This window comes from Catharus ustulatus, chromosome 20, assembly GCF_009819885.2.
Source record: "Catharus ustulatus isolate bCatUst1 chromosome 20, bCatUst1.pri.v2, whole genome shotgun sequence".
NCBI lineage: Eukaryota > Metazoa > Chordata > Aves > Passeriformes > Turdidae > Catharus > Catharus ustulatus.
Window position 1 is genome coordinate 3928134 of NC_046240.1, and position 12509 is coordinate 3940642.

General features: G+C 55.6%; 1 protein-coding gene across 6 annotated transcripts in view; it reads left to right on the forward strand.

Annotated features, from left to right (window-relative positions):
- SEPTIN9 (septin 9) overlaps positions 1 to 11712 on the forward strand; it is a 134592-nt gene extending 122880 nt beyond the window's left edge. For all 6 annotated transcript variants that reach the window (XM_033076716.1, XM_033076719.2, XM_033076718.2 and 3 more), the window contains 5 exons: positions 3665 to 3782; positions 6437 to 6532; positions 7279 to 7375; positions 8857 to 8908; positions 9633 to 11712. In XM_033076716.1, coding sequence (XP_032932607.1) covers positions 3665 to 3782; positions 6437 to 6532; positions 7279 to 7375; positions 8857 to 8908; positions 9633 to 9768 — 499 coding nt within the window. In that variant the 3' untranslated portion in view covers positions 9769 to 11712. The remainder of the gene's footprint in view (positions 1 to 3664; positions 3783 to 6436; positions 6533 to 7278; positions 7376 to 8856; positions 8909 to 9632) is intronic.
- The last annotated feature ends 797 nt before the right edge of the window (positions 11713 to 12509 follow it).

The following is a 12509-nucleotide window of genomic DNA, read 5'->3' on the forward strand; positions in this document are numbered from 1 at the left end:
TTTTTCATCATCATGGACATCCCCAGTGGTGTGCACAGACATGAAGGGTGATGTGGCCACCTCTCCTGCAGGGTGGAGCTGCTGTGACAGTGCTGCAGCAGAGGATCCTGTGTGGGAGCCTTGTCCTGGGGCTGTCACACACAGCTGGGTGCAGGTTTGTGCCCTGGCTGAGGCAGCAGGTCTGTGAAGGGAATGGGAAGGGCACTGATCTCCTTGCTGTGGTGCCTCTGTCCTCCCCAGGAGGTGACTGAGAGGATGGGATGGAGGATAGAGCTCCACTGGGGACATTGTCACCCAGCTCCAGAGAGCCCCAGCACATCCCCATGGCACCATCCATGTGCTCCACTCACCACCCCAGGTGCTTGGTGCTCCCTCCTGGCATGTGCTTGCTCTGGGTGTTGGTGTTGCCTGGGGAGCTGCTGCTGGTGATGAGGATGGGCATGGCACAGGACTCCTGTGGATGTGCAGGGCACTGGGTGAGAGCTGGCTTTTTCCTAAATAAAAAAGAGTGAGGGATATAAAAAAAAGCAAAGCTGGTGAAGAGATTTGGAGGCCAGAGCAGAGGATTGCTTGGCTCTGTTTCAGTCTGGCCCTCCCATCCAGGCAGCTCCAGGGTTAATCAGCAGAGAAGTTTCTGCTGCATGAGGGAGTTCACAAGGGAGTTCAGGACAGGCTTTGCAGCCCATCCAGCTCACACACAGCTGGAACACTCCCTGTAACCGTGCCTGTGAATGCTGAGGATGGTGCTGGCAGGGCCTTCCAGCTGCAGCTGCACAAGCCTGGCTCTGCCACCCAATAAATATCCCTGCTCTGACCCTGCAAAGCTCTGTTCAGCTCAGGAATGGCTCTGGAACTCTGCCTGGCCTCATCATCACCTCTCCTGCCTCTACCAGGGCTGGTGGCTCAGGAGCTGCCACCCACTCCCCTTTCCCCTCTGGCTGCCCCTCTCAGGTGCCCACCAGCTCCCTGGAGCAGGTGATGGGGCTGGGCAGCTGCTGGGTCCTCACTGGTGTTTGCTTAACACAGAGCTCAAATTCCTGCTGTTAGTTTGATCTGGGGCACAACCAAAAGGAAATAACTTTGCAGCTCACTGTGGATTTTGATTCCTGTAGCAGAGTTTCAGGGGAAACCAGCAGGATGGAGCCTGTGCTGAGATCCTGTCTGTGCACAGTGGCAGAAATAATGTTTGTCCTGGGCACCATAATGTGTGCCCAGCTGCACAGCCTGTCCCCAGCCCAGGGCAGGAGGGATAAGGGAACACCCAGCAGCAGCTGGAGTGGCTGCAGCCCATGCTGCACCTCCTGCTCCAGCCCAACACTCCCCTTCGAGCTCCTCCACCCTTCCCAGCAAAGCCCAAAATGTGTGTAAGTTAACAATACCAGGGACCATTTGGGGAAGGGGAAGAAAATAGATTAGTTATTTTCTTGAGCCTTCTCTTCATTTCTGTGATGTGCTTGGAGCAAATTGCACTTGTCACCACCTTAATCCACGTGTTTTCCTTTGGTGTCTTCACATGAATGTGATGTGTAGCTACAGGCAGGCATTGTTCTCAGTGCAAAGGTTTGCTTTCTTTTACATAATGAAGGTTTTGGGGGAGTTTCCTTTCTAGCAGGAGTTGATAAAATATCTAGAAACTTGCAGAAAACCCTAAAAACATACAGTGTGCTCTGCTGGGGAGTCCCTTGGTGTCTCAGGGTGGTGCAGGGAGGTGGATGAGGCACTTGCAGGAGCCCATGGGAGCAGAAAGGTGTGTCAGAGGTGCCTGGGTGCAGATGGACACGGTCACTGTGCTCACTGTGCTCTCTGTGCCTGGGGGATGCTGCTGCACACAGCAGGGGTGTGGGCAGGCCCTGGCTCAGTGTGGCATCCTCCGGATGTGTGAGGGATCTGAGGGATCAGAACTGAGCCTTTAACATGTAGATTGAGCTGCAACTCAAATGTCTGCCTGATTGTGGATTCATCTGCATTCGCTCTGTATGCATCCTGGTCTTTAAAGGAAAAGCTGATGAAAGAGGCAGGAACACAGGCTCAGTGGGGAAGAAGCTTTTAGAGGAGAAAAATTGTTTGGAAAATAGCAAAGAGAGAGGAGGGGAAAGAATTCTGCTGGGAAAGGAGCATTACTGCATTACTTCCTTGGAGGTCTGGGAAATACATTATGCAGAGCTCCAAACAATGTTTGCCAGCAGCAAGTCAGCTTAGATGTGTCCATGGGGGGTTCCTTGTGGTTTTTTTCTATTCTTTTTTCTCTTTAATAGCCAAAATCTCTCTTTCCTGGGGCCCAGGGTGATCTGTGACCCTGTGTTTGTGTTAGGAGCTCGTTTGTCCGTGTGCTAATGACGTGCTGGGGGCTGTGTGTGCTGTTGGTGTGTGGGGACAAGATCCACCTGGCACAGTCCAGCTCCATCCCTGGCACGGGGGGTGACCAGGGCAGGGGTCAGCTGGGTCACCAGTGCTGCCTGCTCTGCTGTTCTCAGATCAGCTGGAGCTGAGTGGGTCTGTCTGGGGGGAATGTCCCTCCCTCAGTGCTGGAGCCAGGCAGAGGTGTCCCCGTGGGATGGGGACACTGCAGGATCAGTCCCTTCCCCTCTGCACTCCTGTGCCTGGGTCTGCAGGGGTCTCAGAGACCATGGTGGGGTTTGGCTGGAGTGTGTTGGCACTGGGTGCTCTCTTGGCCCTTCAGTGAGGGCTCATTTCAAGCAGCCTCCTGTCCCAAAAGTGATCCTGGACCTGGGACCTCCAGGTTTCCTTTTCAAGGCAACACCTGCTCAGCTGTGCTGCATGTCCCCATCACCTTCAGAGCCACCAAGGGGGACCTGCAGCAACTGGAGGTGTCCCAAGGAGGGTTTGCTCCTGCTTTGGGACACCCAGCAGTTAAAACACCTTCAGGGAGCACCAAGGATCAGGGGGGAGATCATGACCAGGTGCCTTCATTGCTGTCTGCAGGCCTTGGATGTGGAGCAGTGTGGAAGTGGAGCTGCCAGCAGGGAGGGATTTCCCCAGGCACTGATCACTGGGGTTATGCAATCTCTGCTGAGACTTCTGTTGCAGAGATTTTCTGACATTTTTGCCCTCTGGAACAAGCAGCATCTCTTCTGTGCTCTGTGAGCCCCTGGAGAATTTCCAGAGCTTTTTTTAATCCCAGCTGAATGAATGTGAGGCACTCCCAGCTTGTGCAGAAGCATGGCTGGTGCTCAGCACAGGGGGAGTGTGAGCAGGACGGTCACCTGTGGCCATCTCCAAGTTGTGCTGGCCCTGGATGGTTGGGGACAGCTGAGGTGGAGCTGGAGCAGGGTTTGATTTGTGCATGGCAGCAGGCTGGCCCTGCAGCCAGCATCACCCTGCTCTCATCCCAGCTCCACCAAGGACACCAGCAGCTCTGGGCAAGTTCCTGCAGTCCTCTGTGGCCGTGCAGAGATAAAAGCCCTCTGCCACTTCACGGGGCTTTGTGAAGGTTCACAGGCGATAGCGATAGCGGCAGCTTTGAAAGGGAAATGTTTAAAGTGTTTTCAAACCCTCTCTGGCTGCTGAGCTTTTAAGAAAATGTCTTTACTTGTCCTATATGAAAGGAATCGATTCCCTCTCTGTCTGCTGTTTGAATACCCCTCCCTTCCAGGGGACTGCAGCAGCCTCGGGGTGCAAATCCCCTTTTCCTGCTGTTTTCCAGGCTGCGGCCGTTGGACATCGAGTTCATGAAGCGCCTGAGCAAAGTGGTGAACATCGTGCCGGTGATCGCCAAAGCCGACACGCTAACGCTGGAGGAGAGGGACTACTTCAAACAGAGGGTAAGGGCTGCTGCCTCTCTGGGGCTGCCATCCCTGCTGCCCCATCCCTGCTGCACTGCCCCATCCCTGCTGGCCCATCCCTGCTGCACTGCCCCATCCCTGCTGGCCCATCCCTGCTGCCCTTCCCCATCCCTGCTGCCCTGCCCCATCCCTGCTGCCCTGCCCCATCCCTGCTGCCCTGCCCCATCCCTGCTGCCCTTCCCCATCCCTGCTGCCCTGCCCCATCCCTGCTGCCCTGCCCCATCCCTGCTGCACTGCCCCATCCCTGCTGCCCTGCCCCATCCCTGCTGCACTGCCCCATCCCTGCTGCCCTGCCCCATCCCTGCTGCACTGCCCCATCCCTGCTGCCCTTCCCCATCCCTGCTGCCCTACCCCATCCCTGCTGCCCTGCCCCATCCCTGCTGCCCTGCCCCATCCCTGCTGCACTGCCCCATCCCTGCTGCACTGCCCCATCCCTGCTGCCCTTCCCCATCCCTGCTGCACTGCCCCATCCCTGCTGCCCCATCCCTGCTGCCCTGGGCTGTCCTGCAGGCTATGCAGCTCTCCTGGCCGGATCCCAGCGCATTCCTCCGGCTGCAGCTCGGAGCGATCCCGCGCAGGGCAGGACTGCTCTCCAAGCACTTCCTCGTGTTTCTCTTGGATCTCTGTCAGTGCAGGATAAGTTCTGAGCTCTGCATCTCCAGGCCTGCTTCTCCTGCCTGTTATTGTTGTTGTTATTTTCAGGCTGGTTTCTGTTATTTTGGGAGGTTGATGCACACAGGGGATGGAAAACCCTCCCTCTGCAGCATCGTGCACTGATACAGGAACCAGCCAAAAATGTGTGTGTTTGCTGAGCTCAGCTGGGCCAGGGCTGGGAGGGAAGCAAGGTATGAAATTCCCGTGGTTGGGAGCTGAGGAGGGGCTGAACCCACAGCAAGAGCTTGGCTCTCAGAGGTGGGGGTGGCCCGTTTGGGGTTTGGGAAGGGGCTGTAAATCCGTTTGTGTGGGCGATGGATGTGGCTGCAGGCGTGATGGCCTCAGCATTCCCTGCAGATGTAAAAACCACAAACTCCTTGATGCAGGAGTCTGACCTGGGAGAAGTGAAGGGAAAGAGAGTCTTGCCAAAAGGGTAGTTTTAGTGGCCACTCCTTTGGTTATGGACAGGATGGCAGCTCAGCCAGGGGTGGTTCCATGGCCCCTTGCAGGAGAGGGTGAACTGCTCCATCCCACACCAGTGTGGGAGCCTCTCCTTCCCAGTTCCTAATGAGCAGCATCAGGCACTGAAATACCCACTCTGGTTTTGGGGGCTGAATCCAAACTCTCCCAGCAATTTCCTTGGCTAGCGGCTGGCTGGGAATGGAGCTGGGAGTGACCCAGGCTGGGCTGGCTTGGCTTGTCAGGCTGTTTGCACAGAGCTCACAGGAGCTGCTGAGGGGGCACGGAGGGGTGAGCCCATGGTGCCACATCTGCTGCCTCTGGTGCCTTCTGCAGGCTGCTGGCTCCATTCAGAGCTCACCAGTGCACACATCCCTGTGGCTGCAGGTGACTGGCTGCCTCTGGCACTACAAAGGCAGTCTGGGACCCCGAATGTCACCTGGGCACCCTTGGCTGCTGATACCATGGAAGACCATGGGGACAGTAACAGGATGAGCTCACCCTATCTCTGATTGCTTCCTGATTATTACCAGACCTCCCAAATCCTTTGAGATGGAGGGAGAACACGTAGCCACATGGTGTGTTTGCTCCCAGCAGATGAGAGGGCAGGAATTCAGGCCAGGTGGGCACAGGCTGGGACCTTGTCCACTCATTCCAGTGTGCCTGTGTGTGTGCTTCCCAAAGCAGAGCTCTGTCTGCATCTGGGGTGTAGCTGGTTCAGAGAGGTGCAAGGTTTTGGGTTTGGATGGGGTGGGCAGGGGATATGAAGCACCAGCCTGGCTGCAGTTTGGTGCCAGTGCTGTGCTGAGTGAGTGGAATGTGCTCCCTGGAGCTGGCTTTGTTGGGCTGTTCCCCTAAACTCAGTGTGTGAGGGGTGGGAGGCTGGCTGGGGCATCCCCTGGGCTGGATCCCCTCCTTTGCCAGCCTGCACTGTTGGACTGAGGTGCAGTTCTTGCCATAGGAAGTGATGGGAGCTGCTGCCAGTCTGGGTTGGGGTTTGCAGCCTTGTAGGAGGTTGATCCTTCAAGTGACCTGAGCCTCCACCCAGGAATCAGATTTCACCATCTCTCGGCCTTGCACAAAGTCCTTAGAGTCTGCCCTTCCAAACTGTGTCCTTGTCCCCTCAGATCAAGTTCCTTTCCCAAGGAGTGTAAACAAACTCCAGGGAGCAGCTCTTTACCTTTGTGTTACAAGCCTGCCAGTTGTGTTCCCCTTTGCTTGGGCAGCTTGGGTTGTCTTGTTGTCTCTTCCAATCCCTAAACAACATCCAGCTCATGTAACTTCATCCCACTCTCTGCCTGAGCTGTGTCTGGGCACCAGGCTCTTGCAGAGGCTCCAGGGCAAGCTCTTGGTGGGTGTGTGGGGACAGAGCAGAGGTGTCTGTCCCCCAGGTTGGCAGTGCTCAGGATGGAGAGGGAGGATGCTGCTGCTGGACATTGCTGTGACTGGTGGGCAGCACTCAGACCCTGCTGGGAGTGCAGATCCTGTCCCTCACCTGTCCCTCTGCTCTTCCCTCCTAGATAATGGCTGATCTCCTTGCCAATGGGATCGATGTGTACCCCCAGAAGGAGTTTGATGAGGACCCCGAGGATCGGCTGGTGAACGAGAAATTCCGGGTCAGTGCAGGGGCTGTGCCTGGGCCCTGCAGCTCCACGATGTCCTGGGGTTCCCTTCCAAAAGCCTCTGCTTTCTTCCCCAAGCTGCTGTGCCCTGCCCATGGGGTCTGGCCAGCAGCAGGGATCCTGCCAGAGCTCAGAGCAGGATGAGAAAGGCTCGTGGGGAAGGGGCTCCTCCTTCCCCATCTCCAGCCCTGCCAGGTGCCCTCAGCAGAGGGTCCATGGCCCCTTCCCCTGCCCCAGGCTCAGGGAGCAGAGGTGCCTGCCCATCCCTGCCTAGGACAGCAGCCATTCCTGGCATGGAATTTTACCTGGGATGGAATTTTACCTGTAGGCTCCCTGCAGCTGGCAATTCTGTGCTACAGGAATCAGCCTGGCACAGTAGAGTGGATTGGACAAATTCAATGAAGAAAAATGTCTTTTAGGGACTCTGAAGTTCAAAGACACCAACTTGGCTCAGGAAATGAGTTGGCCATATGTTGCTAGATGTTGGGGGCAATTCCCAGGGAAGATTTGGGATACCTTTGTTCCAGCTGTACCAGGTGCCTGCCAGTGAGGGAGTGGACTGGGCTGGGTTTGGGCTGGTTTTAGGCTGGGCTGTGGGCCCTGGCAAGGGCATCAGGGTTAAAGCAGCTCATCCCATGAAACCCTCCTGGAAACAGCTCAGTGTAGGACTTTGCTCCCTGGTTTGGGTTCCTGAGCAGTTCTCAGGAAGTAACCACAACCTTGTTTTTGTTTTTCCACAGGAAATGATCCCGTTTGCAGTGGTGGGCAGTGACCAGGAGTACCAGGTGAATGGAAGAAGAATCCTTGGGAGGAAGACCAAGTGGGGCACCATTGAAGGTACCTCATCCTTGCTTCCCCACCTGAGCCCATCTCCCTGCCCTGGCAGAAGGCAATAAAGTCCAAAACCAGCAGCAGGAGCTGAGGTGGATGTGGTGCTTCCCTGCCCCTCCAAAAAAAATAATTTTCCTGGTATTTGAGGACTGTAAACACCTTGGCAAATCTCCTGTGCTGGGGTCCTGGGACTTTGTGTGTCTTGGAGAGCTGCTGAGTGCTGCAGGGGACATTTCTGGGGATCTCCTGGCCTGGCTTGTGCTTCTTGCACAGTAATTGCCTGATGGCAGGATTTGAGGGCACACCAGTGACATCCCCATGTCTCAAGCCCCTGTTAGAACCTTCCCCTGGCATCTGTACCCTCTACCATGCCTTTGGCTGGTGCCCTTGAGGGATCTCTTCCCTCCTCCATTTCCCATCAGTATCTCCCTTTTCTCTCCCCCATTTGACAATCATGGTTTAAAGGCTAGATGAAAGCTGCTGGCTCCAGCACATCTACACATTTCCCTGTTCATGGCTTCTGGCAGCCAGCTGGCTCATCTCCAGTGCCACCCCTCTCATCTTCCACCCCTTCACTTCACAGGTTCCTCTCATTTACGAGCCTTTTTAATAGGAATCCTGTGTTGAGGGATGGTTTAACAAAGCTGCCAGGATAATCAGTGTATTTTGAATCTCTGCTGCCCTCTCGTGCTGTATCCCTGAACATTCTGAGTTCAATGGGATTCATTAAACCCTCACCTTCTACTTGTGCCTTCAGCACAGGGAGACCCCCAGGACCCAGCCATGGCCACAGGCAGCCTTTGCACAGCAGTGGTGTTTTTATTTTGCCATTCCTGCATGATGTTTAATGCATGGAGTCAATGATCTTAGAGGTCTTCTCCAACATAAAGGATTCTGTTATTCTATGTACAGGATTGTTTGGGTAAAAAAAGAAAAAAAAGAAAAAGTACTTCTTCCTCTAAATTGAGTAAAATTAGAGGTAAAATAGCAGCTGTAAAAGAAACTGATTGTAGTGGAGCAGCACCCCTTGATTTTTCCCTATTGCAAGCACTCCTTCTGCCAGCAGCAGCCTTTGGCAGCAGGAATTCACATCCTTGCACAGCCTGGCAGCCCTCACCAGCATGCCTGGGATGCTGCAGGATGCTCATGCCAAGCTACAGATGAAACTTCTGTGGAGACACTGCAAAGCTCACCATGGCCCTTCCTGTCTTGTCTGGGGTTCTGGGGGTCCCAGCACTGTGCTGGGGGTGCTGCTGGGAGCTCCCTCCTTGGTGGGACATGGGGAGGGGGCTGTGGCTGCTCAGTCAGAGCTCACCAGGCTGAGCTGGGGCAGGGACCTCCAGCAAAGAGCACTCCTGAGTCCTGCACCTGTACCTGGGGTGTCAGTGCCCATCTGAGCCCTGCACACTCTGGGGAAGCCCCCAGGTCCTGCTTGCCCCGGGTGGTGGCCCTGGGTGCTCACTGATGGTTTCTGTCTCTCTTGCCAGTGGAGAACACGACACACTGTGAGTTCGCCTACCTGCGGGACCTGCTCATCAGGTCAGTGCCCTGTCCCCAGAGCTCTGGTCACCAGCTGGCCTCCAGGGAGAGGGGACAGCCCAGCATGGCTCAGAGCTGCTGCTGTGCTGCTCCACCCCTTCACCCTCCATCCCTGCCCTCCCTCCCAGCCCTCTGCAAGGGTGGCCCCACAGCCTGGGGCTGCTCTCAGCTGCAGTGCTGAGTTCAAGGGGGAGAGGAGCAGAGGAGGGGTCAGGACACACTCCAGGATTGCTGGCAGGGTGGCTCCAGCCTTAGAGGTCCCTCACCAGTGCCAGCTGTCACCCCCAGGTCAAGGACATCACCCTCCCCTGGGGTGTTGTTGTGGGGTCTGGGTGCTGGCTGGTCCCTGTTGAAAGGAGTGGGGGAGAGGGAGGCTGAGCCCCCTGGGATTGCTAAAAAGGAGCATTGGGCCCCTCCTCAGTTTGGCTCCAAGGTGAGCTCTGCACACATGATTTGTTGCTGGCAGTTGTGTGGGGCTACAAAACCTCACCCCAGGGCTGGCAGGGTGGGGATCTCCCTGGGTGGGTGTTCTGCAGCCTCAGGTCCTGTGTCCCCAAGCACCAGTGAAGGCTTCTGCTCCTGCTGCGTTTCCTTCCTCCTGTGCCCTAAGGGCACCATTGCCCAGCCAGGCAGGAGGGGACGTTGGGGGATTTTGGGGTGCTGAGGCTGGGCTGGCTGAGCTGTGCCCAGCAAGGTGTGACTGCTCCATCTCCCTTCCCTGCAGGACACACATGCAGAACATCAAGGATATTACCAGCAACATCCACTTTGAAGCCTACAGGGTGAAGAGGCTGAATGAGAGCCAGAGCTCTCTGTCCAACGGCGTGGCCGACAGAGAGCTGGTGGCCAACGAGATGTAACCGTCCCCAGCAGCCAGGACCTCGCTCGCTCACGCTCGCTATTTCTCCCTCTTCCCCCTTTATTTTTATATCAATCCTCTGCCACTGTCCCTCTTGCCCTGGTCCCCACCCCTGCCATGTTAACTGACCAAATAACCAGACGTGGAGCGGGGTGGCCGCTCTCCCCCTGCTTTGTGCCATGAGTTTTGTGCTCAGCCCCCTGGGCCAGGGATTGTCCCGATGGGGAGGTCGGGCTCTTGCCCCCAGCTCTGGCCCCACAGCCGAAGCCAGGGGAGCAGATCTGTGGGGCCAGCAGGGTTGGGGTGCCCTGGGAGCCCTGCCAGCCCCTCCATGCAGGGGCTCTGCTCCGTCCATTGGAGGCGAGGGCTCCTGCAGTGAGCGCAGCCTTGGCAAGCGAGGCACGGTGGGATGAAGAGAGCGAGACAGTGCCATCCTTGTGTCCTGCTGCCTCCTGCCAGCCCTCTGGGACCCACCAGCCCCCAGCCCAGCCCCTGTACCCTGTCTACATGCAATAAACTGGGAGTGTTTAGGTGTCACCTCGCCTGTCACCGACCCCCGGCCAGGCAGAGCGACCTGCTTTGGGAGAAGTGCCTTTTCAGACTGTGACCTTGCCATAGCGTGGGAGAGGGGAGGGAGGGTCTGTCCTGTCTGTTTGCAGCCTGCACAAGGCTGTGAACCTCTATAGAGACTCTGGTTCCCTCTCCCCGGGGCCCAGGCTGTGGTTGATGTCCTGGGGACACTTGTGTATTTATTTGTCACTCGGTTGGGTGGGTCTTTGTCTGCTGAAGGCTCGCAGTGTGTTTGTCCTGAGGGGGTTGAGCGTGGAACTTTGTCTCTGCAAAGCAGTGGTGGGAGGCAGAGGGTTGTCCTGTCTGTCCCTTGTGATTCTTGGGCTTTTCCCTACATCAGAGGAGGCTCTTGGGTGTCTGTGAATTCCTTTTCGTTTCCTGGTGCCCTGTGTGATGTGTGTCCAGGGAAGATGCTCCTGTTTTGCTGGTCCTTGTGCAGGGGTTCTGTGCATGTGCTGACCGAGCCCTGCAGCTCTGGGGGGGCTGGGGGGGTGTGTGGGTGCTGCTCCCCCTGCTCTGCCCCCAGACCCTCTTTCTGTGTGTCCCCAGTAAATCAGACCCTGCAAGCATTAGGTAGCACTGTGACACAGGAGCAGGGGGTCCTGGAGCAGAGCTCTGCAGTCCTGCCCCTCTCCCCAGCTCCTTTTACCTTTCTGGTGTCCACCAGTCTCCCAATCCTCTCTAAGGGAAAAAACTTCCTGCAAATCACCCATTTTTGGGGGCACACACTGAAGTGGCAGCGTGTCCCATCCTCTAGCACTGGAAGGCACCTGCAGAGCCCACGGGGGCAGAGCCTGGCTCAGCACAGGTGACCAGAGGAGGGAGGAGGTTGCTCTCCCCTTGCTGGGGATGCCCAGGTGTTCAGGGGCTCCCCACACATCCCCCCAGCAGCCAAAGGGGTGTGGGCAGGGGGTGCATTGTGAGAATCCTTCTCCCCTTCACTCCTATTCCCCCTCCACAGCAGCCCCACGGAGCTGTTGGGGAACAGCAACTCTCTACTTGCTGACTTGCTATATTTTAGCAAAAACATCAACAAAAAATGTATTAACTGAAAAAAAATATATATTTCAAGTGTTAAAAGACTGAAAGGGGAGAAAAATCTCTTGTGTGAGGCACTTCTGCAAATGCCATCTTAAACTTTTTTTTCCTCTAGTTGGTATCTCAAGCAAGACACGCCGCTTTCTCCTTTGTAATCTGATTTTTTTTTTTTTAAGGAAAAAAAAAAGGAAATAATACAATAAAAAAACCCTTCATCCAGATCTATTAAAATGGCCTTTTGGGGGTTATAAGCATTATGAAAATTTAGTCCATTTTTGTATAAATAATAGTGTTTAATATGTATTTCCCAAAATAAATGTTTCGAATGCAAATAGAAGGAGGCTTGTTTGGAAATGTCTGTTCCCAGCCATGGTGTCATCATTGCTGCATGGACCCTGTGGGGCTGGGGGAGTGAAAGATAATTCCTGACCCCCTTGACTCATCCCAGCTCAGACACCTGGCCCAGGTACCCTGCAGAATGCTGGAGCTGATTGTGCTGAGCACCTTTGGGATGGAGCAGCCTGACCCTGAGGGAGGCAGGTGCATCCCACCCTCTGCTTCCGTGGTGGAGCTGTTCCCTCTCTTCTTCCTGGTGTTTTTATGGACAGGTGGGATGTCCCTAAATCAAGGAGCTTGTCTTTGACACGAGTGTGGCTTTGGCTCCACAGGCAGATTGTCTTCAAAACCCTTCATGACTGCAGGGTTGGCCTTGGGATGCCCTTGGAAGATTGGCCATCCTGAAAAGCACATTTTTCCCTGGTGTCACAGATCTGACACTGTCCCTCTGCTGGTTTAATCTCTGTGTTTATTGAATTCAGAAGCCACCTGGACACATTCCTGGGTGACCAGCTCTAAGTAACCCTGCTTAATCTGGGGCTGGAGCAAGTGACTTCCAGAGGTCCTTTCCAGCCTCAGCCCCTCTGGGATTCTGCAGCTGTGGGACTGGATAAAAAAACCCCAGCAGGACAGCACCCATGCCAGGTTCCTGTGGGGCTCCAGAGCACAGGACAGGCTTATGTACATTTTAACTCTGCTTTTCTGCTGGCTCCTGGGTTTTGGTGCAGTGAATTGTCTCATCTCACATGGCATCCAGTGAGGTGTGCAGTGATGCCCCGCTTTGCCCCAGTGCCAAAC